This window comes from Vidua macroura, chromosome 3, assembly GCF_024509145.1.
Source record: "Vidua macroura isolate BioBank_ID:100142 chromosome 3, ASM2450914v1, whole genome shotgun sequence".
NCBI classification, from domain to species: Eukaryota; Metazoa; Chordata; class Aves; order Passeriformes; family Viduidae; genus Vidua; species Vidua macroura.
Genome location: NC_071573.1, coordinates 12470250 through 12494026, shown reverse-complemented (window position 1 = coordinate 12494026; position 23777 = coordinate 12470250). Strand labels below are relative to the sequence as shown.

Sequence of the window (23777 nt, the reverse complement as noted above, 5' to 3'; positions counted from 1 at the left end):
GGTGATGTATTACCCCTCAGTGTTACTCGTAAGTTTCTGCCTACCCCATTTCACAGATTTTGCTGGCTGTACTGGCTGATGTACTGCCTTGGCCCACCTCCACATTCTCATCTAGTGTAGGATAAGGTGGAGCTAATCCTTCTAATAGTTGTTGGTTTTCTTGGAGACCCAGCTTTTGGAGTCATCTGAGAGTATCACTTCACTTCAGAAACTGGGACTACATAACATACCTCCTTGCTGGGGTTCCTAAGAGGTTTATAATTCTAGATTCAGTATTTCGTGTGAGGAGGGAGGATTGGGGGTGACTGGATATAACCCAGTCAGGAAGCCCTCCAAATATGAGGCAGAGAGTTCCAGCAGGATCCTGATACAGACAAATGAAGTATTTCTTTTTCATGTTGAAGGGTGCTGCAGAGGTCAGAGGGCTTTGATGAATTTTCTTCATCTCCCAAGTTAGGCTGCCTGTGCCTTTCTGAACTTGCTGCGTGCAAGCCTAATGCTAGAAAGAGTGTCTTGTTTCTTTGTCCTCGTAATTAATGATTTTATTCCTTGTTCCTTTGAGTAGCAGCTGCTACCACAATTTAATCTTCTAGCCTAATCTGAGCCTTGAAACACGATCTTCCTTGTCAGCAAGGGACGCTTGGCAAAGTGCAGGCATTGCAACCACGGTGCTGGTGTGGGCTGAAGCCTTCACCAGGGTGTGCACGGCTGGTGTCAAGCTCCCTGCAGAGCTAGATTAGCCCAGCCCGCTCCTCCTGGCCCGAGGGAGGCCCTAGGGGACAGAAAATTAGGCTGTCACCGACCTGTCCCCAGGGCCGGGACCGAGTCGGGGAGGCGCGGCAGAGCCCGTTAGGCGGCAGGCGAGGGGCTGGCGCCCCCTGCCGGCGCTCCGGGCCCGCAGCTCCTGGCCTGGCCGGGCCCACAGCGCCTGCCCGTGCCTGGCACCTGCCCGTCCCTGCCGGCACCTCCCAGGCCCTGCCCGTCCCTGCCGGCACCTCCCAGGCCCTGCCCGTCCCTGCCGGCACCTCCCAGACCCTGCCCGTCCCTGCCGGCACCTCCCAGGCCCTGCCCGTCCCTGCCGGCACCTCCCAGACCCTGCCCATCCCTGCCGGCACCTCCCAGGCCCTGCCCATCCCTGCCGGCACCTCCCAGGCCCTGCCCGTCCCTGCCGGCACCTCCCGGGGTCGCACAGTGGTGGAGGCGGACGCTGCCGAGTGGTGCCACCACATATGTGACCTTTATAAAAGTCTCATCGCAACAGCAGTACAAGCGATAGAAAGGACATCTCTTATACACATCTGAATAAATACAGCCTGCGCCCTGCGGGCGCAGCCGGGCGTGGGGGTGGCAGGGCGGCGTGAGCTACACATGCGGCGACGGGGACAATCACAAGCGGCCGACGAGGCGTGTGACGACACAGAGACGTGTGTAGAGATTCGCTTGGAGCGGGCTCCTGCGCTCAGAGCCGAGGGAGGCATCGACAGGAGGTGAGATGCGTGAGAAGAGGGCTGGGGAGCCCAGCGGAGGCTGGGGCTGGCGGGTGCACGGAGCTCTCTCTCGGCAGAAGCAGGCAGGGTAGCCCAGCTACATTTCTGTTTCTGCCAGGAGGCTGTCACCGAGGCCTGATGTCATCAGGACCATCTGGGAGCTGGAATCTGTGTGGAGAGAGGGAGAGAACCATGAGCCATTCGGGCTGCCAGAGAGCGCAGGGCTGTACTCCAGATCCAGAGGTGAGGATGAGGAATTAAAACACAGCAGGGAGGGAAGAAAACTGCTGAGAGAAGTGTGAGATTAAGTAGGAACTAGGCCTGTTCTGGCTACACAGCAGAACAGAATCGATTTTTGGGGATGGGGAGAAAGCAGAGACAGCAGCCAGAGCCCAGAGGAACATCAGGTCTGAGTATCCCCAACATGCAGGTGATCCTGGCTGCACTGGCCCAGCCGTGCCCTTACCCAACCCTGCACAGGCCTTTAATTCTACCCTCATCGAGTGTTTTTCAGTAGAGAGATAGTGTCCAGGTGGGGCAGGCTTCAGGCTGCAAGCCAACCAACACCACACAGGGTGGTGGCGTTGCCTTCCCAAGAGCAGGGAATGCTGTGGGCAATCAGCCATGTTACAGCAGCAGAGGCCTGGAAATACTGACTTTCTGCACTGCATGAATGGAGGGTTTGTGCAGCCCTCCCCTGCCTGCCTCGGGGAGGTGAGGGCAGCTTGCTGGCTCTGCCATGGCTCAGAGCCACAGCTAGGAACACTGCAACTCTCCCTACAGCAAGTGAATCAACTGCAAGGAGAATGGGCCTGCATAGCAAGTAAGAAACTTAGCAGGGTACCAGTTTCCCATCCAGAAGCCTTTTGAAACTGAAAAAACCCTGTTTTTTTCCTGGTTGGGAGGGAGGAGATCTCTAGTGGCAGTCCTGCACATTCAAAACTACTGCAGGGGAATCTCTATTTCAGGAATCAATTTCTGGAAGCTAAATCCAAAACTTGGCCAAACTGTCACTAAATTATTTTTATGGGTTTAACAGAGGATCCAGATGTTTTGAGGCTCAAGGATTGGTTGTGCTTGTCTATTGGTAGTCTGATACGAGAATTGTGAGGGGTGAAGGACGAATGAAGGTAAAAAAAAAGCAAACCCTCAAACCAGTTGGATCACAAGGTAGGCATGACAAAATACAATATCATATATACAAACTACACAGAACAGGCTACTGCTATCTCTGTAATACACCTTTTTTCCATTACAAGCAACAGACAGACATTGGCACCTGGCTAACCCTTCACATGTTTGGGATATAGAGCTAGGAACAGCTGATGCTGTGCGGATTGCAAAGAGGTTCTGGAAACAGTGAGGAATGACACAAGTTTTGGCTAGGATATCTGGCAAAGACTCCCAAGATCTTTAATATTCCTGCCCTTGAGTTTTAAGACTTTCAGATTTTGTTCCTGCAGCATCAGGAAAAATGTCTCAGAGGTACCGTTTCCACTCTTTGCAGCAGCCGCATTGTCCTTGGAGGCTGCCTTTCCAAGAGAGGCGCAGCCCAACGCTGTTTAACATGAAGGTCATGCCTGGAGGCGTATGTATTCCATGGAGGTTGTTTGTATTCCATGGAGGTTGTATGTATTCCGTGGAGGTTGTATGTATTCCGTGGAGGTTGTATGCATTCCATGGAGGTTGTATGCATTCCAGTTCATGGGGAAAAGGGACAGGCGCATTCAGCAGCCCCACTGCAAGAGGCCAGTGGCACTGGAAACACCCAAGACACCACAGGAGCCCCTCAGCTCCTGCCCCCCAGCCCAGCTCCCAGAGCTCTTACTGTTCTGGCAGATCCAGGGGTTCTTCTCCCTGGCTGTGACTTCATGGAGCTCTGTCTCCTCCTCTTCCTCGCCCTCTGAGAGAAGATCAGAGATCTGCTGCTGCAGCTCAGGACTAATGTTGTTCTCTGCCAGGATGAGTGTCCGTAGGGCTGTGGGGTAATTCTCTACCATGTCCAGCAAGGTCTGAGGGGAGAATAAGATAAACAGGCTGACTAGCATCACAAGGGCTGAGTAGAAAGTGTCAGTGCTTTGTCTCCCTGCGAACTCCAGCCCTCCTCTCCTTACTTCTACCTTCCCTTGACCTCCCTTCATCAGGCTTTATGAGAGACTGAGAACTTCCCATCTTCCTGTGTGAAGAGCTGAGTTTGGATTTTCTGGCTCTATCTAAAGAAGAAGGGAGTGCTCTACACTATTGCTGTTACATATCCAGGTCCATTCCCTCTTACCAGTAGAAGCTGGAGATCTGAGAGGAGAGTCTTTGCAACTGAGCCTTGGCCTGTGTTTGTCCACAGAGATTTAGTTCTGATTCTCAGCCAAAAATCCAACCCCATTTCTTCCAAGAAAAAGCCACTGGAAAGCAAGAACCCCCCTGGGTGCAGAGAGGGAAGGGGGTGCATGTGGACTCCAGCGTGTGGTTGGAGGCAGGTGTGGGTCCTGGGGCCTCTGCAGACACCCCAGACCTGGGCCCTTGAGGTGTCCGTGATGCTGTAGAGTGACTGTGGGCTCCCATACCTGAGCTGACTGGTTGGTAAGTCCTGTTCCCTCCAAGTCCAGCACTTCGAGGGTTCGACTGGAGGCCACAGCGACAGCGAGCATCCCGGCTACCTGGTCACCTGTGGGAGGAGCAAACCAGGGCTGTCAGCAGTGCCCGCCTTCCCTCATGTAATGCCACATGCCCTCATGTGCCTGGGGCTGTCATGGGAACATCCTCTGAGTATTTCTGCCATCAGACAGCCTTCCAAATCTGTTACTTCTCATGGTGGAAAAAAAGCTGTTAACTGAGAAAAGAGACAAGGAAAGGTGCACCATTTTGTGGTTATGGGAGCAGTCACTGATTATCAGGGGAACACAAAGGAACACTGTGAGATTGGTTTTATTCCCCAAAGAACCATATCTTCCCAAATCTTCTTCCTGCTCAAGGAGGCAAGGGCCTTTAACAGTCCCTGTAGGGCATCCCAGACACAGAATAGCAGCTGAATACTTCAGTCTAGGGAAAGGCTGGAGTCAGACAGAGGACTCTGCACCAGCTGGCAGACTGCCTCCCTGGAAAGGGGGTAGACTTTGACAGGGGATGCAGCATGATGAGGAGCATTGAAGATTGATGTCGGTGAAGAGACGACTCCAGAATGTGTTCTGACATTCTCTGTCGAGTGTCAAAATGCCATACAACTGAGACACCTTCTCTTGGAACAAAATCCAAACTGTCAAGTAACACCTGGGGCTTTTCCTGTCCAAGAGGAGGTACCTGGGCAGAGAAGAGGGCCTGGGAGAGGCTCTGCTGGCAGACAGGTTGAGGAGGGGAGTGTCATCCTGATGCTCAGGCATGGCCCAATCTCCTCTTCACCACCTTGCAGCAGAGCAGGAGAGAGTTTGTTTCTATGGCAACGAGTGCCAGGCTCTCCTCCTCCTCCTCCCTGCTCCTCCAGGAAGATGAAGGGGGGAGCGTGGGGACATACTGCATCTGCCAAGCCAGCTTCAGCACCCAGGGCTTCAGGAAAAAGGAAGACCTGGAGGGTCAAACATGACGACAAAGGCAGTGGAGTGGGCAAGGCACAGCCACCTTTCTGCACCTCCCTGCGGGGCATGTGGCCACCTCACAGAAGCAGAGCAGTGAGGGTGGCTTCTCCTACAGCTGAAGGTGCCTGGCAGGGTTAACTTGCTGCTGGGGAATAGAGGGCACCTATGCAAGGAACTGCCCTATCCTGCTGTTGATGCTCTACCGCCTTTCCAGAGCTTGGTCCTTGGCCACCCACTGGTGCAAATCACACAAACGCTGAGAGGCAGGTGTGCTCCTCGTCCCCGGCCCCCAGCTTACCTAGGGGGTTGTAGTCCAGGTTCAGCACGCGGAGCTGTGAGCTGTGAGCCACTGCAATGGCTAGGCGTCCCCAGCCTTTACTTGTGATGCCTGGGTTGGCGCTCAGTGTTAGCTCTTTGAGGCCTGGAGAAGAGAGAGAAGCCAAACCAGAGCCTTAGGGTCCCCAAAGCAGTCACAGGAGAACTTGTTCAGCCCACCAGAACAGCTTTGGGTTGTGTCCCCTGTACTCTGTAGGGCTTAAGGGCTTGGTCTGCTTTGACAACTGTCATCACATATTTCAGTGATCAGTGAAATATTTCACTGCCTTCAGCTGTGGCCCTTCATCTAACCGTGCTGCAACTGCCTCATTTATCTGCTCTCCCAACCTGCATCCTGCTTACCCTAAATAGCAAACACAATGGAAACTAAGGGGTGTGTGAGACAACTGACTGGGCAAAGAAGGTGGCATGGAGTGACAGGCTGGAGAGAGGATAACAGGGACAGTAGGCTCTGAAGCCTGCACCTGAGAGGGGTGGCCAGGAGAGATAACAGCATCAGTTGCATTGTGCACACACAGAGGAGGAGGTGCTGGGAAAAGGTGGAAAGCACTTTGAGGGTCAGAAGAAAGGAGTGGTATTACCTCAGCACATGCCAGCTCTCAGCTTGAATGGGTCACTGGCCTCACACCACCAAAGATCATTCCCTGCAAAGACCTGAGTCGGCACGAAGGCTGTGACTATGCAACTACACACTCATGGAGTGCACCCGCAAGCAGGGACAACTCCCAGGCACTCATAATAAAGCTCAGTGCTCAGGTAGGGGCACACAATATATTTATCTATGGTGATTATCAACACACAAATGCAAAATAATAAATTCCAAGTCCAAGCTCTCCTCTCCTCCAGTTTCAATGCTGCTGACATGAACCAGAAACAACCTGTTAGTCCCTGAGTTCCAAACTGCTAGCAGGAGAGATCAGTAGCAGAAAGCCCAAACCTGCCCAAGGGAATCACTCATCTATTATTTGGCTTATCTGCTTTTCTTAAGTTAGGGGAAATAAATCCTTAGCCCTGGCAAACCGTAGAGCCTGCTTCCTCTAGGGCTGAGGATTTAGTGCTGCATACATCTGATCTATATGAAAGCTCCACCAGTCATTGAGCAGCCCACAGCCCCTGGTGCTTACCAGACTTGGCCCCATCAGGCGGCAGGAGCCCACAGATAAGGTTGATGCCTTCATCACCCAGCATGCAGTCTCCTAGATCCAGAGCCACCAGCGAAGGGTGGATGGAGAGAGCAGGGTTGAGGAGGGCCAAGCCTGCATCTGTCAAGGGACTCCCATGGAGGCTGTGCAGGTAAAAGGGAAAATTACTACGGAGCCTTCTTCCTGGGGGCTAACTAACCTGACAGGGAGGAAGAAGCAGTCTAATGAGGTGGATGACAAATACTAACCCCAAGTGGGCAAAAAGCTTTGGGAAGTCTCTGTCACTAGGGTCGGCTGGCCGCTACGGTGGCCCTTCTCTCCCGGCCGGGACGAGTGGTGCAGGGAATGCCAGCGTTGAAGGGGCAGCCCCACCACCGGGGCTGGAAGACCGAGACTGGGAGGTAGGGCCGTGCCCAGCCGGCGGGGGCAGAGGTGGCTCCCTCCCAGCCAGGTGATGGGCAGGGGCTTATCCTCCGCAGCACCAAGGTCATTTTCCCTCCGACAAGACTCAAATTCAGGGACTGGCCCCGAGCTGAGAGTCCCCCAAAAAAGCCGTCCCCGCCCGGGAGAGGACCGGGACCCCCTCGGCAGCCGCCGCCGCACTGTACTCACAAGAGGGATTGAACGGAGCGGTTCGTCTTCAGGGCCTCGGCCAGCTGCTTGACGCGGTTGATGTTGGAGACGATGCCCAGGTTGAGGTTGAGCTGAGCGAGGGAGCGGGACTCGGCTACCCCGCGGCAGACGTGCCCGAAGTCCCGCTCGGAGAGCTGGCAGCCCCGCAGCGACAGCAGCCGCACCGAGTTCTCCCGCAGGCTCTCGCAGATGTCCCGGATCTCCGCCCCTGACAGTGTCTCCCCGGAGATCTGGATAGACCCCGGCAGCATCTTCCTCCGGCTCGGAGTGCCGCCGATCCCGGGGCCGCGCAGCCCGGGCGCCGGGGGAGAGCCGCGCTGCGGGCCGGGGCGGGCGCCGCCGCTGCTGCCGCCGCCGCTGCCGGGCAGTCCCGGCCCGGCCCACCGCGGCCCCGGGGGCGGCACCGCGCTGCCTCACCGGCGGTCGCCGGGCCGCCCCGCTCCGCCCGGCGGGGCGGTGTGACCGAGGGCAGCCATCGGCGGGGGCTGATCCGCACCGGGCCGCAGGGTCGCGCCGCCCCGCAGCGCCGGGCGGGGGCCGGGCAGTCCCGCGGGTCCCCGCCCCGCTCCGCCCGCACCTGCCGGGCCGCCCCGCCTTCCCCCGGCCGCCTCTCCGAGCCCTCCTCCCCGCCCGGCCAGCGCCTCCCCGCGCAACGGAGCAGGCGTAGAGGGGGGTCCGGCATCCCTCATCCCACCCCGGCATCCCGCCCGGCATCTTGGGCCCCGACGCCACTCAAAGCCCGCGAGGGGCGACGGCAGCGCCCGCTGGCACCTGCCCGCTGCCCTGAGGAGATGGCGGGGCCAGGGCCGGCCGGGCTGGGTCCCCGACACTGGGGGTGCAGGAGGGGAGGAAGGGCGTAAGAAGCACTTGGGAAAGGCTCTCCATGCCAGCCCTGCTCCCACCTGGTGAAAGAGGCCCATGCCATTGGGGCCATGGTGCACTCTGGATGCTTGGTCTGAGAAACTGTGGTGTTCCATGGCTTCAGTGGCTTTTAATACTTAAACTCACTAAACCTGAATCCTCAACCCATGACTTAGTGGCGAGGTCAATCTGATCTGCTCCTCATAGCCCAGAGCGTGCAAGAGCCAGCGCTTGGAGGCTGCTGCCTGGAGGTGAAATTGGAGGGCTGGGGAAGGGCCACAAACTTCCTTATCCCCGAGCACACAGCCTCTGCCCTCAGCCTGACCTGAGGTAAGTGGGGCACACCCCACCTCCTGCTAATTCACAGGTATGGATCACAGGGATTTGTCCCCTCTCTCCCCATTGAGTAATCCTGTTCTTGGAGAGAAATAGGAAGCAGGGCCCCTGCGTTTTCAACTTCACTGAGCTGAGAAGGGAAGGCAGTGATGTGGAAATTAGGTTAAACCGCCTAAGTAGGCAGCTTTCTGCACGTAACTAATCTGGCTGCTGCATATAGCAGTGCTCAAATGAATTCCAGCCCAGTGGGTAGCACTGGGAAAAAACAGGCTCCTCTGTTTGATTTGCAGGCCAGGGCCCAGGAGAGAGGATGGAAAGTGAAAAGAAAAATAGGGTGTGGAGGGAGATATGGAGCACTTCTCCTCCGTTGAAATAGAGAAGGAGATCACCTGAGCTGAGGATGCACGTTAGGTCCTGGATGAGGCAGAGGGAGCAGCAGCTTTAAGACTTTTGCTTAAACTCCCAATGTGGGTATCACCACACCCTTTAAGTATTCCATGCTGTTCTCTAGAGTACCTACACACCCTCCTCTTTCTTTCCCTGTTGCACAGAGATGCATGACCTTGATATTGTTCCTGCAAGAGACACCAAGAACAAACTACTGGCCTCGCAATTCATCTGTGCTGCAATATGAACAGCAGCTGCAAGCATCCAGCTGTGGTAGAGCTGCGGTACTGTGGCTTTCAGAAAAGGAGCAGCTCATGTCTCAGGTCACATTAAAAGACCCAGGTGAGAATGTGATCCCACATATTGCAAGATGGTAAGGGACAGAAGACTGGGTTTCAGAGTTATAGGCAGGGGATAGCCAAGAAAATCCCAGCTGCTGCTACTGTATACAGGTCAACTAGAAGGCTACACTCAGATGCACCTCTCAATTACCTCCAGGCACTACTCAACCCATGCTTTTTTAAACAGACTATTATTAGAGAGGTGCTCAGAGGAGAGCCCTTGGGACATGTCCCACTTCCATTTGACAGCAGCAGTTTCAAAACATTGGTGAAGATGCCCTAGTGCCTCATCATTGCCTGTTGTCAGGAGCCAGAGCACACTGAGGAGACAAGTATCCCACCTACTTTATGCTCAATTCATTGAAAAAGTGGCACAGGACCTAATGGTCCAAAGCTTTGGCTCACCAAACCTAATGCAGGGCTATGCAGAGGGGACTTTGGCAATGCTATTTTGTGTAGAACTAGGTATTTCTTCCTTGTCATGTGCAGTTACCCAGCAGGTATAAGGAAGGTCATTTATTGTTTATCTACTGGGGGCAGAAAGAGTGATGCCACTGAGAGGTAACACATAAACAGAGAAAAATAGTGGATGAACAGCAACTACAGTGAGAGTAGAGACAGGAAAGGAAACAAATGGGAGAAGAAAGAGCCTACCTGTAACCCAAAATCACAACTAAGGTGACCATTAGTGCAACAAGGATAGACTGTAAGAAGAGTTGGACTCTCAGGTACTGAATAGAAGAGGAAGAGATCACAGATGCTTTAATACTCATTTTCAGCTTTAATATACAGCTTTCTCTTTCTAATCTGACAGCTTTATATGTTTGTTCCATATTTAATAAAGAGGGGCACAGAGCTGCCTTTACTCAAAAGGTGGAAATGGTGAGTGGGTTATTTCAGATTTGCTGCAAGGGAGAAGGGCAAAAATGATTTGAAATTTGCTGCAAGAGCTCAGGCAAGAAACAAAGAGATAGTATTGCATGATAGGGTTGTAAGGCTTGCTCTGATAACTAGAAGACTTGAGTAAGCATTGAGATGCCCTCCCACAAGGACTTCATTAAGCCTGCATGCTCAGCATGCTCCCTGGAACTGCAGCATGCACACATTTCTCTGAAAAAACATGTCCTTCTCTGTCAGTGAAAGGCAATGCTGGAGCTCTCAGCCGAGTACTGAATTTCTGGCAGTAAAGAACAGTTCAGCTTCCAGCTGCTGCTGCACAAAGAATTAATCAGGGCCAAAGAACTGGAGCAGAGCAAGCCCCACAGTTTCCAAGAAGGTGGTTGGTTGTCACCCTGATCATGTCCCCAGATGACACAACACATAAGCTGCTCAGGGGAAGCATGAGGAGTTTGCTCATTGCTCTCCTCTGTGCTTTGAGTGAAAACACAGGGCACAGCTTCACCCCTCTGGTTCAGCTCAGTGGCTCAGTGCAGGAGGGAGCACAGATGTTCTCCAATTGTGTCACAGATCAGCAACGGTACAAGTTTGGTGCAGAATGATTTTTTTCTCTCAGCTGAACTTACTCCAGTGACAATTGTCTCTTTCTCCTTTCCTCCCCCCTGCCAGTACTTCCAGAGTTTGCACCAAGAGAAATAGATCCATTCTAGGCTGCCAGGGCAAGAACTTGGAATTAGAAACAAACCTCCCATAGAGATAGAAAGAGGGAAATACCAGAAGCGGCATTACAAACTAACACTTCCATTTTGTCAAGTTTTGAAGTAATAGAAATTCTAGGAGCTTAAAGTGGTTCAATTGGTCCAAAAACCCCCATGGAGACTAATAGCCAAAATAATTAACAATTCCCCCAAGTAGCTTGCTCCGAGTGCTGTTCTTCAGCCAAAATGTCTCCCAAGGAAGGGGGTCAGAAGGGGAGAAGAGAGTGAGGAAACCTGTCTGTTACACATGTGATTGTTAGCAGTGAAGCTTTTTGCTCTTGAAAGGGGAACAAATTATGAATGTGGGAAATAAGCAAATAGTGGAAAGTAGGTCTGTGACTGAAAATAATCAAGTCCTGTCCAGTGACATTTTTTTCAACTGAAGCAGATGAAAAACCTGATTACAGTAGCTGGCACTATCTTCCTCTCTTTCACTGCACCTTGGCAGTAGTCTGAATGCCACTACAGCTGCATCCTCTCCCATTAATATAAACAAGGGACCAAAGAGTGCAGTTCTGACATACTTCCTTGTGCACTTGTGGGCACACCAAGGAAGGGCCGTATCTTGTTTTTTTTTTCTGCCCGAGTTTAAAGATGAACTTCTCTGAGGGGTGGCTCCTCTCCCTCAGACATCCAGAACCACAGAAGAGAAAAGATGAAAGCCAGTTACCAGCTAACAGCTTCTACTTGCAGACCAGTAGAAGTTTGAGCAGTGAGGGAAGGCTGAACTACTCAGTTGTGAGTTGCTGCAGTGCAGGTAAGCCTAGACTGGGCTGCTCTGCTTATCCATCCTTACTGGAGATTTCCTGCATCAATACACTGGAGATTAATATGGCCACTCTATTTCCATTACACGCTCTGCTATTTCTCCCTTTGTTAAATGGAAACACCAGAGAAAAGCTTCCCAGAGACCCTCAAGGCCCCAAGAGTCTTTTCAAACAAAGGCCTAGACTCAGCTTGAAAAGCCAGGCAGCACACAACAGAATGGGTGTCTGGGGAACAGAATGCCACTCCTGCCCAGAGGTGACAGTCCCATGGCTGGAAGACATGAGGGCCAGCAGCACAAGGGGCTGAACTGGCCTCCTAATAGAAATATCCACTGAAGACCATGCACAAACATGCTGCCCTGCATGTACACAGAGTAACAGGGGCAGAAGGGTGGGAGGAACAAAAGGTACAGTGAAAGCATGGGGACAGATACATTTCTGACATACAGAGCAGAAGGGATGCTGAGATGAGATAGCAGCTTGGACCAAGTGAAGAGAGAAGGATCAATATGTGGTTAAACACTGTGCTGTTCCTGAAAATCACCAGAGGAGGTGAAGCTCCTGTGCCTTTTGAACTACTATGCCTTTGAAAAAGGTCCCCAGAACAGGACATGTAGCACAGAACATTTGAAAAAGGACAGCAGAAAATGCAAAGAATCCTGCTTTGAGCCTAGGACAGGACAGATGAAGGCGCAGAGACCCAAACACCACGCTCCCATTAGACAAGCAGGCTCAAGCATAAGACATCACTCAGCACCAACATCAATTTAATTCTTCCCTCTTCAGGACAGGAACAGGGCAGATACTCCTGGAGTTACATCAGCAAGCGGAAAGAGGGCTAAGGAACAAACTGTGCTGGGAAATCCCAGCTAAACATGCAGGCAACAGAACCACTCTACTGAAGATAGCCCAGACCTGGATGGGGGAAGAGTGCAGCTCTCCTGAGTCACTGAGGTGTGACTCACCTCTGCTGAGTCCACTCAGCTGCCCAAAACCGTAATGCAGAGGACAGGTCCAGGAAAACAAAACCAAGTTGTCTTCTTGCTGTTTTGTCCTGTTCCTAACAGGCAGCAGGTTACTGTGGCCCTATGCAGCCCCAAAAGTAGTGAAGGAAGCAAGTCCAAGTCTGTAAAACTAGAGGGTCAATGCAATGGCTTTGGCTGTTGTGTTCAATACAGCATTGGAAACAACTGGAATGTCTCGGGCAACTCTCTGAAAGGGTGGCATGTTGGGTCCTTCCAATGTGTCCAGGATACCTGGAGAACAGAAAAAAGGGGAGAAAGGCAAGAATTAGTTCAGATGATAGCAGATGGCACGTTTCTTCTTGCTTTTCTCTCTCTCCAGGTAGTGGTTGAGGGTTGCAGGGCCCAGAACAGGCAAAGCACTTGCAGGCAATGGGAAGAGACATCTAGCCCCAAAGACTGAACAGTAGTAATCACTTCCATCCAGAGACCACAGGGTACACATCAGAGCTTGTGCTTGAGGCAGGAAAACTGCATGCTCCCAAAAGGAACACAGATCCTTTTGCTTTGAGGGTGTCAGATCCAGTCCCCTGCCATTTGACCTGAATGCAAGTACTGCCAGAGATGTTGCCCTGCTGAGGGAAATTGATAAAATCATGTTTCTACTTCATCCCAGCACAGATCTCGCTCTTACACCAAGACTCTCTTTTATCCTGAAATACACTTGCAGACTCACATCAGGAGCTGCAGCTGTGCTGCAATGTGGAATTTTTGTCACTGCAATGCAAACAGCCCATGCTTGGCAGGAAATACACAGACCAATGCAAATGTCCTCAATTCTCCGTCAATTACCCTCTCAAGATTGATAATCAGTTTTGGAGTGCTTTGAGGAAAATTACTTGGAGTATATTTTATTCTATTTCATCTGCCAAAAAGCTGCAGATCAGAACCTTTGCCATAAAAACAGATTCAGGAAAAGCAAGATTTATATCCAAAAGGACTTGTAATGCTATTATGCTAATTATGCAGATTTATCAGAAATATCACAAACGGGTCTGGCTGCCTAAACTCATAGAACACACTTACAGAATTGCATATTTATTGATCTGGAAACTCTCTAGAGATGGGGTGGGAGAAGAGTTTTGGTTGGTTTTTTTTTTTTTTTTTTTTAAAGCAAGTTGAGACTTCGTTAGGAGAAAAGAAGAAGAGATAGAAAAAGGACGTGAACATCCATGGCCTGGTTAACAGTACCAGCTGGGGAAGATACAGCTTCTGCTATCTGTGCTATACAACACAAGATAGAAAAAGATGTTAAACAAAGAAGGAAAAACACTTATGACACATTTCCTGATCAGAGAAAAGCAACCTGACTTCAACAATATTCAGGAAGGGGCTGGACATCTGCATGCAAGAACAGTCAGTGCTGTTACACTTCACTTGTGGGGAAATAATTAGGATCCTGCCTCACAAATTGGGTCTTAAGTGCTAAAACTCAGTGCACAGTAACTACCCCAATGTTTACCTGCTGCCCTACTTGAACAGCTTCTTCTAAAAAGCTAGTGGTAGTGATTTTAGAGTTGGAAACTGGCACAGATGCCCAAAGGACAGATTCAAACCGTCCATCCTTTCTCTCAGAGAGAGAAAAAACAACTTGTCTTCCCCCAGATCTAACAGGATGTCTTTGTATCTCCCTTGCTTACCTTCTACCACCTTGTGATAAGCAAAGTGCAGATAGAGGAGGAAAAGCATATGCAGAGCAGCAAGAGTCCCACACAGGATGAGCCGCTGGGTATGTCCCACGGTGCGTGACACCAACACAGCAACCTAAGAGAGAGGAGGTGATCAGAGACAGGGCACCTGCTACCTGAGCCTCTGGCACTGCAGTCAGGAATACATGGAAGAACAGGTCAGGCAGTGAGAATCTGCAGGAACACTACACTAAATCTTTTTCACAGTTTTCACCAACAAATTTGGAGTAATTTGACACTGTTTTGTATAGGTGAACCTTGCCCAGTCTTGTCAAGAGTTCAGAATGCTCAGGCATGGCTCTCCACAGCAGCAAGGGCTGTAAGGGAGTAAATAAACCTCCTGCAGCTGTTAGAATGGGTGAGGATATTAAGCCAAGCAGCACCTCCATATAGCAGTGGCCAAAATATGCAGCAGCATAATTTTCTCCACAGCAGTTCGTCGGGATGTGAAATGAAACACCAGGCCAAGGAACAGAAAGCAAACACTTCCCTCCCTTTTTTTGTCCCAGAAGGACCCCAGGCTGCCTGTCCCTTACCATTCGTAGTGTAGAGAGTCCACCAACAACCAACCAGAAGATATAGAAGAGGGAGTGGAAGTGGATATTATAGGTGACAAAGAGAGTGATGCAGTGTCCGAAAAGACCGTAGCCCTGACAAAACAAAAATGTCCATGTTATAAGCAGCAGTCCCACACAAAGGGCCATTGATCAAGAGTACGAACAGCCTATTCCTGCAACACTTCACCACAGCAAAGCCTCACAAACCACTCATTCACTGCCGAACAGTCAACCAGAACAACAACTTCAACAGCAGCTCACACACAGATAATCTGTCTGAAGGATTCACAGGTATGTCAGAGATTGTGACAACATGGGAAACAGAGGAAAGATCCTCCAATCCCAGAGAAATTGGAGTTTTCTGGCTTTTTACCACCAGGTTCTCAAATCAGGAAGTGTAAAGCAGGAGACCTGCATGAGGAACTGCCTCTTTGTACTATTGTTGTGCCTGGGATAGGGCAGGTCAGAACATCCTGGAATTCCAGGTTGTCCCAGTGCAGTTACCTGGGACCAGCAGTTTACAAAGACTTTTCCTGTTCTTTGGGAAAAGCTTATTCTGGAACACCATACAGCCAATGTGCATCATAGGGTAGCTCCATGAGTACATACCAACAGTGACAGCATCTGCACCATCGTGATTTGGGCATTGCACAGATATGCCAGGAAATACATGAAAGATGAGACGCCCAGCCAGTAACCGAAGCAGGTGCCAATGGCTGTGCCCATCAGCGTGCCTTCCCTCTGTGGAGACAGTGTCAGGATGAGGAGAACTCAAAGGAGTGACCTGCCAGTACCCAAATTAACCTGTGAGAGTCCCAGACACTTTGTAGGCATTATCAAATAGCTGCCCAGCAGCATTCAGGGGGCCACAGGACCTACACCCCAAGCTCTCCCAGCAGCAGAGTGTCAAGACTTTCTGCTACATCCTTCTTCCCACCCCCAAACCAACATCCTCAAATCAATCTTCTTTTCAGCAGGATGCTTATTCAGTTATAGAAGAGGTTTCCTCTCCTTTTCTAGTGTCATTATTGTACCCAGAGCCCAGTCAAACCACCACTTATCAATGAAACTTGACGTACAATGATGGTGTCTGAGGTCTTCATTCCATGCAAAAGAATGGCCACCAGTGTGAAAACCAGCATGAGGGGTCCATACAGCTCGCCTGCAATCTTCTACAGGAGAAGACAGGTGAGGGAAAATTTGGTTAGAGCCCGTGAATATCAGGGTCCCCACCAAAGGCAATGTGAAAAGTGCACTGGATGAAGTTTATCACCCGGGTTATCACCTGAGGTTAGGTGACAGCACACTGAGGTTTGGAACAACCATGGAAAGGAGCCACCAACATTTTCAGGAAGAAGAACACCTAACAAACTCAGTCCTTAATAACATGGATTATTACAAGTCTGTGGGACAGTCACTTGGCCATGGAGTCTGATTCAGCAAAAGGGAACTCACCTGTGGGAAATTAATCATCTTCACAGGAATCATGGACTCCAGCAGTCTGCATCACAGGAAAGCAGGGAATGACAACAGCAGCAGGGAGAACAACAGGATAGTTAACAAAATGCTTCGTAAGTATAAGATACCATATACCCATTACCAGTGTTTGCTATTGTGTTGACAGGCCTTGAGGGACAGAGGATTCTTTCTAAAGGGTGAAGCAAAGTCACTAAAGAAGGAAAACCTTACTGTCAGTGGGTTAACTTTGCTGAGGAGGGGCAGATTCAATGAAAATGTTTAGGGATCCACTCAGTTATGAGAGATCATTGACAGAACAGCAGGAAGGAAAGGCAACTTTCCTCAGAAAGGCTCACAAAACTATGCTTCGTTGGACACAACTGTGATGCAAACGCAAGAGAAGCCACATAGGGCAGCCAAGTACAAAAAGAGCCCCTTCTCCTATCCTCAGCAGCAATGCCAGGTGACAGGGCTGTCAGCCCAGCCACAGGACCTCCCTAAGGCGGGCAGGATAATGCACAATGTGTCTGCCCATACGTGAGTCTTCCTGCAGGGCCGACAGCCCACTGCTGCTTGCTCGCTCGGAGCTGACAGCCAGACTCCTGCAGGCACGGAGCCGCTGCCTCCCGGCGCCGGGGGCTGCCCACCTGGCTCGCACTTGGACGGGCTCCACATCGAAGTAGGGCCGGAGAATGTCGATGTTGGCGTAGAGGCTGAAGGCCCTGGAGGCTTGTCTCTTCCCCACCTGCCACATCTGCGGAGAGAAGGGAGTGGGCAGGGGCCGGGCGGGCAGGCAGGGACCCCGGGGCCAGAGACGACCGGGGAACAGCGCTCACCTGGTCAGCGACCTGCCGGCCCAGCTGCCCCCGCAGCCCCTTCATGCCCAGGAACTCCCCGTCCTCCTCATCGCCGGCGCCCGCCTCGCCATCCGCCTCTTCCTCCTCCTCCTCCTTCATGCGCTGGTGCATCTCTCCCATGTCCTCGAAGCTGGAGCCCGACGTGTCGTCCATGTTCTCCATGTCGATGACGGCGGAGCCGCCACCCTGTGCCGGGGCAGACACGGTGTCAGCACCCGCTCGGCCCGGCCCTGCCGCCGCCCCCGGCCCGGCCCCACCTGCATGTTGTCCTCGAAACCGCCCCATTCGGCGGCGGGGGCACCGCTTCTGCCGCCGCCCGCCGCCCCCGGCGCGGCCATGGTGCCCGTCTCGGCCCCGCCGCGCTGGCCCGGATGGGGGGGAGCCGGATGTGACGGCGGCCGTGGAGCCGCTCCCAGGGCGCAGGAGCACCGCCCATCGCCCTCATGGCGGCCCGGCGGGGCACGGACGAGATGCGGGACCGCGTGGTGCTGGGCGAGTTCGGCGTCCGCAACGTGAGCGAGCACGGCGGGGCGGGACGGGGGGCGGCCGGCGCTTGCACCCCCTCACTGCCCCGCCTGTGCCCTCTCCTCGCAGGTCCACACCACCGACTTCCCCGGGAACTACCCCGGCTACGAGGACGCCTGGGACCAGCGGCGCTTCGAGGAGGTGGGTGAGCGGCGCCCGGCCGGGGCTGTCGGTGGGTATGCGGGGCCGGGGCTGTCGGTGGGTATGCGGGGCCGGGACTGTCGGTGGGTATGCGGGGCCGGGGCTGTCCGTGGGTATGCGGGGCCGGGCCCTGCGGCCGGCTGACCCGCGGTGCGCGGCTCCCGCAGGCGTTCCGCGTGGATGTGATCCGTGAGGAAGGGGACACCCTGGAGTTCGACATGGTGGGCATCGACGCCGCCATCGCCAACGCCTTCCGCCGCATCCTGCTCGCCGAGGTAGCGGTGCTCACCTGGGGGTGCCGGCCTAAGACTTGCTTGACAGGGAGCGTGGAATGTCCAGCCTTGTCAGCCCTTGCGGACAGCTGCGGGTTTTGGAAGAGAAGCACATGTTCGTTCCGCGTGGGTGCCAGGAGCCCAAAGAGAATTAGGACTTTAGCAGCATGGGTGATACCGCCTACTGGTCCTAGGGGTGCTGTTCGTAGTGTCTGCGGGTCAGCCTTTTCGATACAGCTATGTTGTCAACCCAACAGAAGCCACATAATGCTGCCAAGTACTAAAAGGATGCCCCAGAGCCCTTTCTCCTGTCCTTCACCTGTTGATTGCTTAAAAAAATGGGGATGGGAATAGATATGGTGTAATGGTATATTGCATAGTCTGATTTGGTAGAAATACCATTCAAAATAGTCTGCTTGGCAGTTGTTTGTGGGAGAGGAGGGACACTTGAACTGGATAATCTCTTGGCATGTAGTTCAGGTATTGTCTTAGGCTGACTTGATCTCTTGTCTCCCTGAGGTGCCAACGATGGCTGTAGAGAAGGTCTTTGTGTACAACAACACATCCATTGTGCAGGATGAAATTCTGGCTCATCGGTTGGGCCTCATCCCTATCCGAGCTGACCCTCGGCTCTTTGAGTACAGAAACCAAGGTGAGAATCTTGAATAGAATAGAAATATTGAAGGTTTCTCTCAAAGTAGGAAATCAAGGTTGTGTAAACTGAGCAGAAGTGTGATTTCATATGCTTCTTCCCAGGAGATCAGGAAGGCACTGAAATTGATACTTTGCAGTTTCAGCTGAAAATCAAATGCAAACGAAACCCTCAGGCTGCCAAGGAATCATCTGATCCTGATGAACTATATTTCAATCATAAAGGTGAGATTGCCTCTAAAAATAGGTGCTGTTTTTTTGTTTTGGTCTTGGGCTGTTTTCTCAGCCCTATGTGCTCACAGGGAGAGTTGATTCCATTCTGCTAAACTTTTTGCTATCTCCAGTTCTGTACAAGTGAGTGACCTGCTTTGAGGCAGCAGCTGGCTGATGTTTGTGGCTTCTCTTTGCAGTGTACAGTAAACACATGACATGGGTGCCCTTGGGGAATCAGACAGACCTTTTTCCAGATGCTGACTTTCGACCTGTTCACGATGACATCCTCATTGCACTGTTGCGACCTGGACAGGAAATAGATGTGCTTATGCACTGTGTCAAGGGTATAGGTGAGTCGTGGCTCCTGGGGCAGCGGAACAAGGAATGTGAGTGCTTGGACTAGGGCACTGCAGTGTGATGGGGAAGGGTGGAGAACTGGCTTTTCCCCTGGAACTTCAGGCCCCAGGATCCTTGTTCCCTGAGGCCTGCTCTCATCCTTGACTCTTAACTCTTCATACAGGTAAGGATCATGCCAAGTTTTCTCCTGTGGCCACAGCCAGTTATCGACTGCTTCCTGACATTACTCTCCTGCAGCCTATTGAGGATGAGGCAGCTGAGACGTTGCAGAAGTGCTTTTCCCCTGGGGTCATTGAGGTCCAGAATATCAATGGTACTTTTTTCCTGCGCTGCCTTGTTCCTTGCAAGCTTTAGTAGAAACCGATTGGAGCTTAGAGCCAAACTTTGCAGAAACAAAACCACATTGTGATGTTGCCTTGCTGATCAATGGTTCATGTTCTTCTGAGCCTACTTTTATGGATGAGTGGCTGCCATGTGCAGATGTGTTGGGTGATGAACAGGGATGTCCCTGAAATAAATTGGATACCTGTCCACAGAGCTCTGCAGCTGCTGACTGCAGCTTCCAGTGCTATTAAGTTGTGACACTGGGTAGTGAGCTGGAAAAGCAGCTGAGTGTGGAGACTTCTTGTGTCCTTCCAGGGTGCATGTAGGCTTTGTGTTCGGGTTTTCCTGCCAGGTTGGAGTTTCATGTTGGGTATATGCTAATTCTTTTTATTGGTGTCTCCCAGCCTTTGGTGAGGAGGGAGTGCCTGTTTGAGGTAAGCACGTGCTGTGACCATAAGACACCCACCTGCTGCAATTTGGCCATCTCATTTCATCTTCCCTTTAGGAAAAAAGGTGGCAAGAGTAGCCAATGCACGGCTGGACACATTCAGCAGAGAAGTTTTCCGACATGAGGGTCTGAAAAACCTTGTGCGCCTGGCAAGAGTACGGAACCATTACATCTGTAAGTGCCTCGTTTTCCACAGAGTCCTGACATGGTTTGTGTGAGCAAGCAGTGACTGGCCAGCACGTGTGGCTGGCTCTGTGCCTCTTCCTACCCTCAGCATCCATACATTCAGAATGCGGTGGGTAACCACTTGCTTTGGGATTGAATCTCTTGGTGCTTCCTGCTGGCAAAGGTAGCCGCTTCTCTGGCTGTGAAGATCTGGCTTGTTGCTGTGAGGTGTAAGGGAAGGTGAGGGACAGCAGGGAGCCAGGTGCATGGAGGCTGAGGCTGCCTCGTGGCTGTGCTGACTTGTGTCTGTCTCTGTGCAGTTTCAGTGGAGTCGACGGGTATCTTGCCTCCAGATGTGCTGGTGAGTGAAGCCATCAAGATCCTGATGGGAAAGTGTCAGCGTTTCCTCAATGAACTGGACTCTGTGTCTATGGAGTGACCAGGCTGTAGCTGGGAAAGCAGAAACCTGCACTGCTGTTCTGGGCTTCCTGCACCTGCCTCTAGGGGGGATTCCTTTTCCATAGGCAGGAGGCTTGTTAGGGGCTTGCTAGGAATCCAAGGACTATCTCTTAGGATTTTTCTGTTGGTAATGAGCCACAGTGAGAAGATGCACTAAAATAAAGCCTTTTTTTTTTTTAAAGCTGTCTCCTGTGCCATTCACAATTGTGAAACCATAGTACATGGAAAAGAAAGTGGCAGCATGTCTAAAGATGAGGAAGAGCATTTATTTTAGATGGTATGCAGTGAGGAGGACTGATACGGCAGCGTCGTAAAGCACTTCCCAAGCAGGTCAGTGAGGTTCAACGAGTTGCTATCAGAGCACAGCTGTTTTGTGGGTGTTTCAGACCAGCTCAGGGATAGTTAATACGGTAGAGAAAAGGCTGTACTGTTAGAGGACTGGAACATCTCTCCTATGAAAAAACAGACAGCTGGGATTCTTCAGCCTGGAGAACAAGAAAGCTCCAGGGAGACCCTATTCTGGCCTTTCAGTATATAAAGGAGGCATGGAGAAAGACTTTACCAGGGTCTGTAGTGACAGGCTAAGGGCCAACAGTGTTGAACTGGAAGAAGGTAGACTTCTATTGAACATTAGATATTTTTTACAATGAGGGTAGAGGTAAGTTGTCACAGGTTGCCCAGAGCTGTGAATGCCCCATCCCTGGAAGTGTTCAAGGCCAGATTAGATGCGGCATTGAGCAACATGGTTGAGTGTTAAGAGTTGAAAATGTCTGGGAGTATTGTGTCCTAGTTGCTGAAATCAATGCACACTATAGTGCTAGACCTCAGCAAGTAGGTAGAATGAAAGTTCTGTTTCCTTGGGGTAGAATTACTTAGAGTGTAAACATCCTGTTAGGGTGAATATGCTGTAGGGAAGAGGTACACTTGGCATCTATCTATCTATCTATCTATCTATCTACTTCTCTGTGCTATTGCTTCATATGCTTATGGGACAGACCCTTGAAAAGCCTAAGGGTTTTGCTTTGACAGCACATACCCCTCAAGCTGTAAGCTGGGACCTAGAATTAAAATAAACTAGCAGTGACAAATAAATACTTTAAAAATGCAATTTCCCCCTCACCTAATTAAACTACATAGTCTGGAATGGTTCATCCCCTCCCTGACAGTGTATTAACCACCAGCAAAGGTGTCCCCTTTTTGGTAGCTGGAAAAATGAATGCTGAGAAATCTCCAGGCAGGCAGTCTGGTCAGACCAGAGGCCTCATATCTTATTGAAACAGATGAATAAAAATGAAACATGACACCATGTGTATGAAACTGGAATAGCTTTACTTGACATTCAGGTGTAACACAACCAGTTCAGAGACAGCTTCGGATTTTTAAACATTCCTACAAAAAAGGTTTAAAACCCATTTTACAAAAACCCCTTGTGTCTAGCATGAAGTCACAGAATGTTAAAAATATCACAACACAATAAATACACCCTGCCTTTGCTAGAGCCAGGAGCCATGTTAGCTCAGAGGTTAAAAAAAGTTGAGGCTAGGAAGAAAGTGGAGGGTGCTGGTGGAACAGCAGGGGCAGGAGGGTGAGTGGATGCCCAAGGCCTGCTCTTCCTGTCTGCACTCCCACACCTCCCAACCCCAGCCTTTTTGTCCAGTCTGTCCATGTGGAGACATCACTTCTCCACCTACCACAGTTTATTACTTGTTCTGTCTCCTGGATGCCAAAACTGCCAGCTAGCTCTGGACAGACCCTCTTAGCTCCTGTGCTAACTCTAGGATAGATTGTGTAGTATTTTTCATGTAAGAAGAACCAGCTTTGCAGACTGGAGTGGCTTCATAAGAGTCCCACCACATCTAAAACCCAGTTTCTCACCTGGCTCCCCCTTGTAAACTGCAGTATAAAGCCCACCCCTCCTGCCCCACCATGCAATTCTCTGGGGAATACCAGACTGGGCAAAACAGGGGCTACTGCCACCTCCACTGCAACAGGGCAAGGAGATCCCTTTTGGATTTCAGGTGCTTCAGGTATTGGTCCAGATTTTATTTGCCCTGCGCTGGCCAAGTTCTAGACTACAGGGCACGGAAAAATGAAAAAAAAAAATTAAGAAAAAAATATGTCCTGCTCCCCCTGAGAGATGTCCAAGAAAGGCTGGCACAAAGTAAAAGCCTTCCATTTGGCTCTGGGTAGAACAAGCTGTATGATCATATCTATACATACATATGTATATATATGACAGTGTCTGCCTCTTTCTAGAGAGCAGTTGCACCTTAGAAAGGCTGATCTCACAGGAGATCCTAGAGCACTGCTAGGCTTCCTGGCACGCAGCCCTCAGCCCAAGGCTCAGCATCCTGGAGGGAAACGGATTCAGCAGAATTCCAGTCCGCTAGGGACAAGTGCTGCTAAGCCTAACAGGAGTGTCCGATGTGTTCCCTACAAAGCCTGGCTACTAGCACCCAGAGGAAGATAAGATTAGATTAGGGTAGCCCCTTTTCACATGGCACACTACTCTGCCTTTTGCATTAATCCTAAACCCCAAGGGCTGAAGAGGTGGAGCAAGAGTGACCCAAGGCTACAAGATGATCAGGCTTTACCCTAAAGAGGTCTATGGACTCAGCTCCCACCTTGCAGAGAAGCAGAGGTCTAAAGATGCTCATCCAATGGAGGGGAAAGAGTCACGGGAAGAGCTTAATATTGACTGGTTCAAATGCCACCGCAGGCCCCATCCCAGTGTATGGAAGAGAAGGGGACAGGACCCGTAAGGGGCTTTATTTAGATGAATGCTTGTGGAGGCAGTGACAAGAAGAATCTAATGTGCTTACTATGAGGAGAGACAAATTGTAAGGTAGGGGAGGAGATGGTTGCAGCATCCCAGGCTCAGGGTTCAAAGAGTACATTGAAGCCCTCTCCATCCTCGTTTTCTAGCACATCTGTCTCCAGTGATGGCTTCACCTTTTTGAAGAGAGACGGAAGGTTCCGGATGTGAACCTCCTTGCGGAACTGCTCCCCGATGGGCTTCTGCAGAGCACAGACAGGCAGGCATCAATCATTACTGTCTTCATACCCCCACTCAACTCAGGGGTAGCTTGCTTGCACATCAGAGGCATACCCCCGGTTCTGAGCAATCCC

The 23777-nt window shown here is 51.4% G+C and overlaps 4 protein-coding genes across 13 annotated transcripts in view; 1 reads left to right on the top strand and 3 right to left on the bottom strand.

Moving 5' to 3' along the window:
- Positions 1-1215: 1215 nt before the first annotated feature.
- Positions 1216-7526, bottom strand: LRRC73 (leucine rich repeat containing 73). The gene is made up of 6 exons (XM_053973779.1): positions 7144-7526; positions 6514-6674; positions 5352-5474; positions 4049-4149; positions 3316-3499; positions 1216-1655 (listed from the first exon to the last, which is right to left on the bottom strand). Exons 1-6 carry the CDS (start codon positions 7413-7415, stop codon positions 1585-1587), a joined length of 912 nt encoding a protein of 303 aa, XP_053829754.1. The 5' UTR covers positions 7416-7526; the 3' UTR covers positions 1216-1584.
- A 4735-nt stretch (positions 7527-12261) lies between these two features.
- On the bottom strand, positions 12262-17458 carry YIPF3 (Yip1 domain family member 3). 2 transcript variants are annotated; one of them, XM_053973777.1, is made up of 9 exons: positions 17351-17458; positions 17073-17279; positions 16884-16990; positions 16234-16279; positions 15858-15950; positions 15388-15519; positions 14758-14871; positions 14174-14297; positions 12262-12767 (listed from the first exon to the last, which is right to left on the bottom strand). In XM_053973777.1, exons 1-9 carry the CDS (start codon positions 17429-17431, stop codon positions 12646-12648), a joined length of 1026 nt encoding a protein of 341 aa, XP_053829752.1. In that variant the 5' UTR covers positions 17432-17458; the 3' UTR covers positions 12262-12645. The 2 variants fall into 2 exon arrangements, with proteins under 2 accessions (XP_053829752.1, XP_053829753.1); XM_053973778.1 differs by having other exon boundaries at positions 17355-17425.
- Positions 17459-17476: 18 nt separating this feature from the next.
- On the top strand, positions 17477-21934 carry POLR1C (RNA polymerase I and III subunit C). Of its 4 annotated transcripts, none has more exons than XM_053973776.1 (9): positions 17477-17605; positions 17688-17759; positions 17927-18034; positions 18551-18683; positions 18788-18907; positions 19093-19245; positions 19416-19565; positions 20082-20198; positions 20299-20502. In XM_053973776.1, exons 1-9 carry the CDS (start codon positions 17537-17539, stop codon positions 20325-20327), a joined length of 951 nt encoding a protein of 316 aa, XP_053829751.1. In that variant the 5' UTR covers positions 17477-17536; the 3' UTR covers positions 20328-20502. The 4 variants fall into 4 exon arrangements, with proteins under 4 accessions (XP_053829751.1, XP_053829750.1, XP_053829749.1 ...); XM_053973775.1 differs by lacking the exon at positions 20299-20502 and adding an exon at positions 20510-21934 and having other exon boundaries at positions 17478-17605; positions 19150-19245; XM_053973774.1 differs by lacking the exon at positions 20299-20502 and adding an exon at positions 20510-21934 and having other exon boundaries at positions 17481-17605; positions 18791-18907.
- Positions 21935-21956: 22 nt separating this feature from the next.
- The window catches only part of XPO5 (exportin 5), a 29959-nt gene continuing 28138 nt past the window's right edge, over positions 21957-23777 (bottom strand). For all 6 annotated transcript variants that reach the window (XM_053973765.1, XM_053973768.1, XM_053973766.1 and 3 more), the window contains one exon: positions 21957-23666. In XM_053973765.1, the coding sequence (XP_053829740.1) occupies positions 23526-23666 (141 nt within the window). In that variant the 3' untranslated portion in view covers positions 21957-23525. The remainder of the gene's footprint in view (positions 23667-23777) is intronic.

What these genes read in the sequence shown, in the direction of transcription:
- LRRC73 (XM_053973779.1), bottom strand. Translation starts at nt 7,415, where the DNA reads ATGCTGCCGGGGTCTATCCAGATCTCCGGGGAGACACTGTCAGGGGCG. An exon ending in GCCTGATGGGGCCAAGTCTG is followed by an intron (nt 5,475 to 6,513) that starts GTAAGCACCAGG and finishes TCTCTTCTCCAG; the next exon opens with GCCTCAAAGAGCTAACACTG. An exon ending in TTACCAACCAGTCAGCTCAG is followed by an intron (nt 3,500 to 4,048) that starts GTATGGGAGCCC and finishes TTCTCCCCTCAG; the next exon opens with ACCTTGCTGGACATGGTAGA.
- YIPF3 (XM_053973777.1), bottom strand. Translation starts at nt 17,431, where the DNA reads ATGGCCGCGCCGGGGGCGGCGGGCGGCGGCAGAAGCGGTGCCCCCGCC. An exon ending in GCCGGCAGGTCGCTGACCAG is followed by an intron (nt 16,991 to 17,072) that starts GTGAGCGCTGTT and finishes TTCTCTCCGCAG; the next exon opens with ATGTGGCAGGTGGGGAAGAG. An exon ending in GACTCTCTACACTACGAATG is followed by an intron (nt 14,298 to 14,757) that starts GTAAGGGACAGG and finishes CCTCTCTCTTAG; the next exon opens with GTTGCTGTGTTGGTGTCACG.
- POLR1C (XM_053973773.1), top strand. Translation starts at nt 17,537, where the DNA reads ATGGCGGCCCGGCGGGGCACGGACGAGATGCGGGACCGCGTGGTGCTG. An exon ending in GCACTGTGTCAAGGGTATAG is followed by an intron (nt 19,246 to 19,415) that starts GTGAGTCGTGGC and finishes CTCTTCATACAG; the next exon opens with GTAAGGATCATGCCAAGTTT. An exon ending in TGAGGTCCAGAATATCAATG is followed by an intron (nt 19,566 to 20,081) that starts GTACTTTTTTCC and finishes TCTTCCCTTTAG; the next exon opens with GAAAAAAGGTGGCAAGAGTA.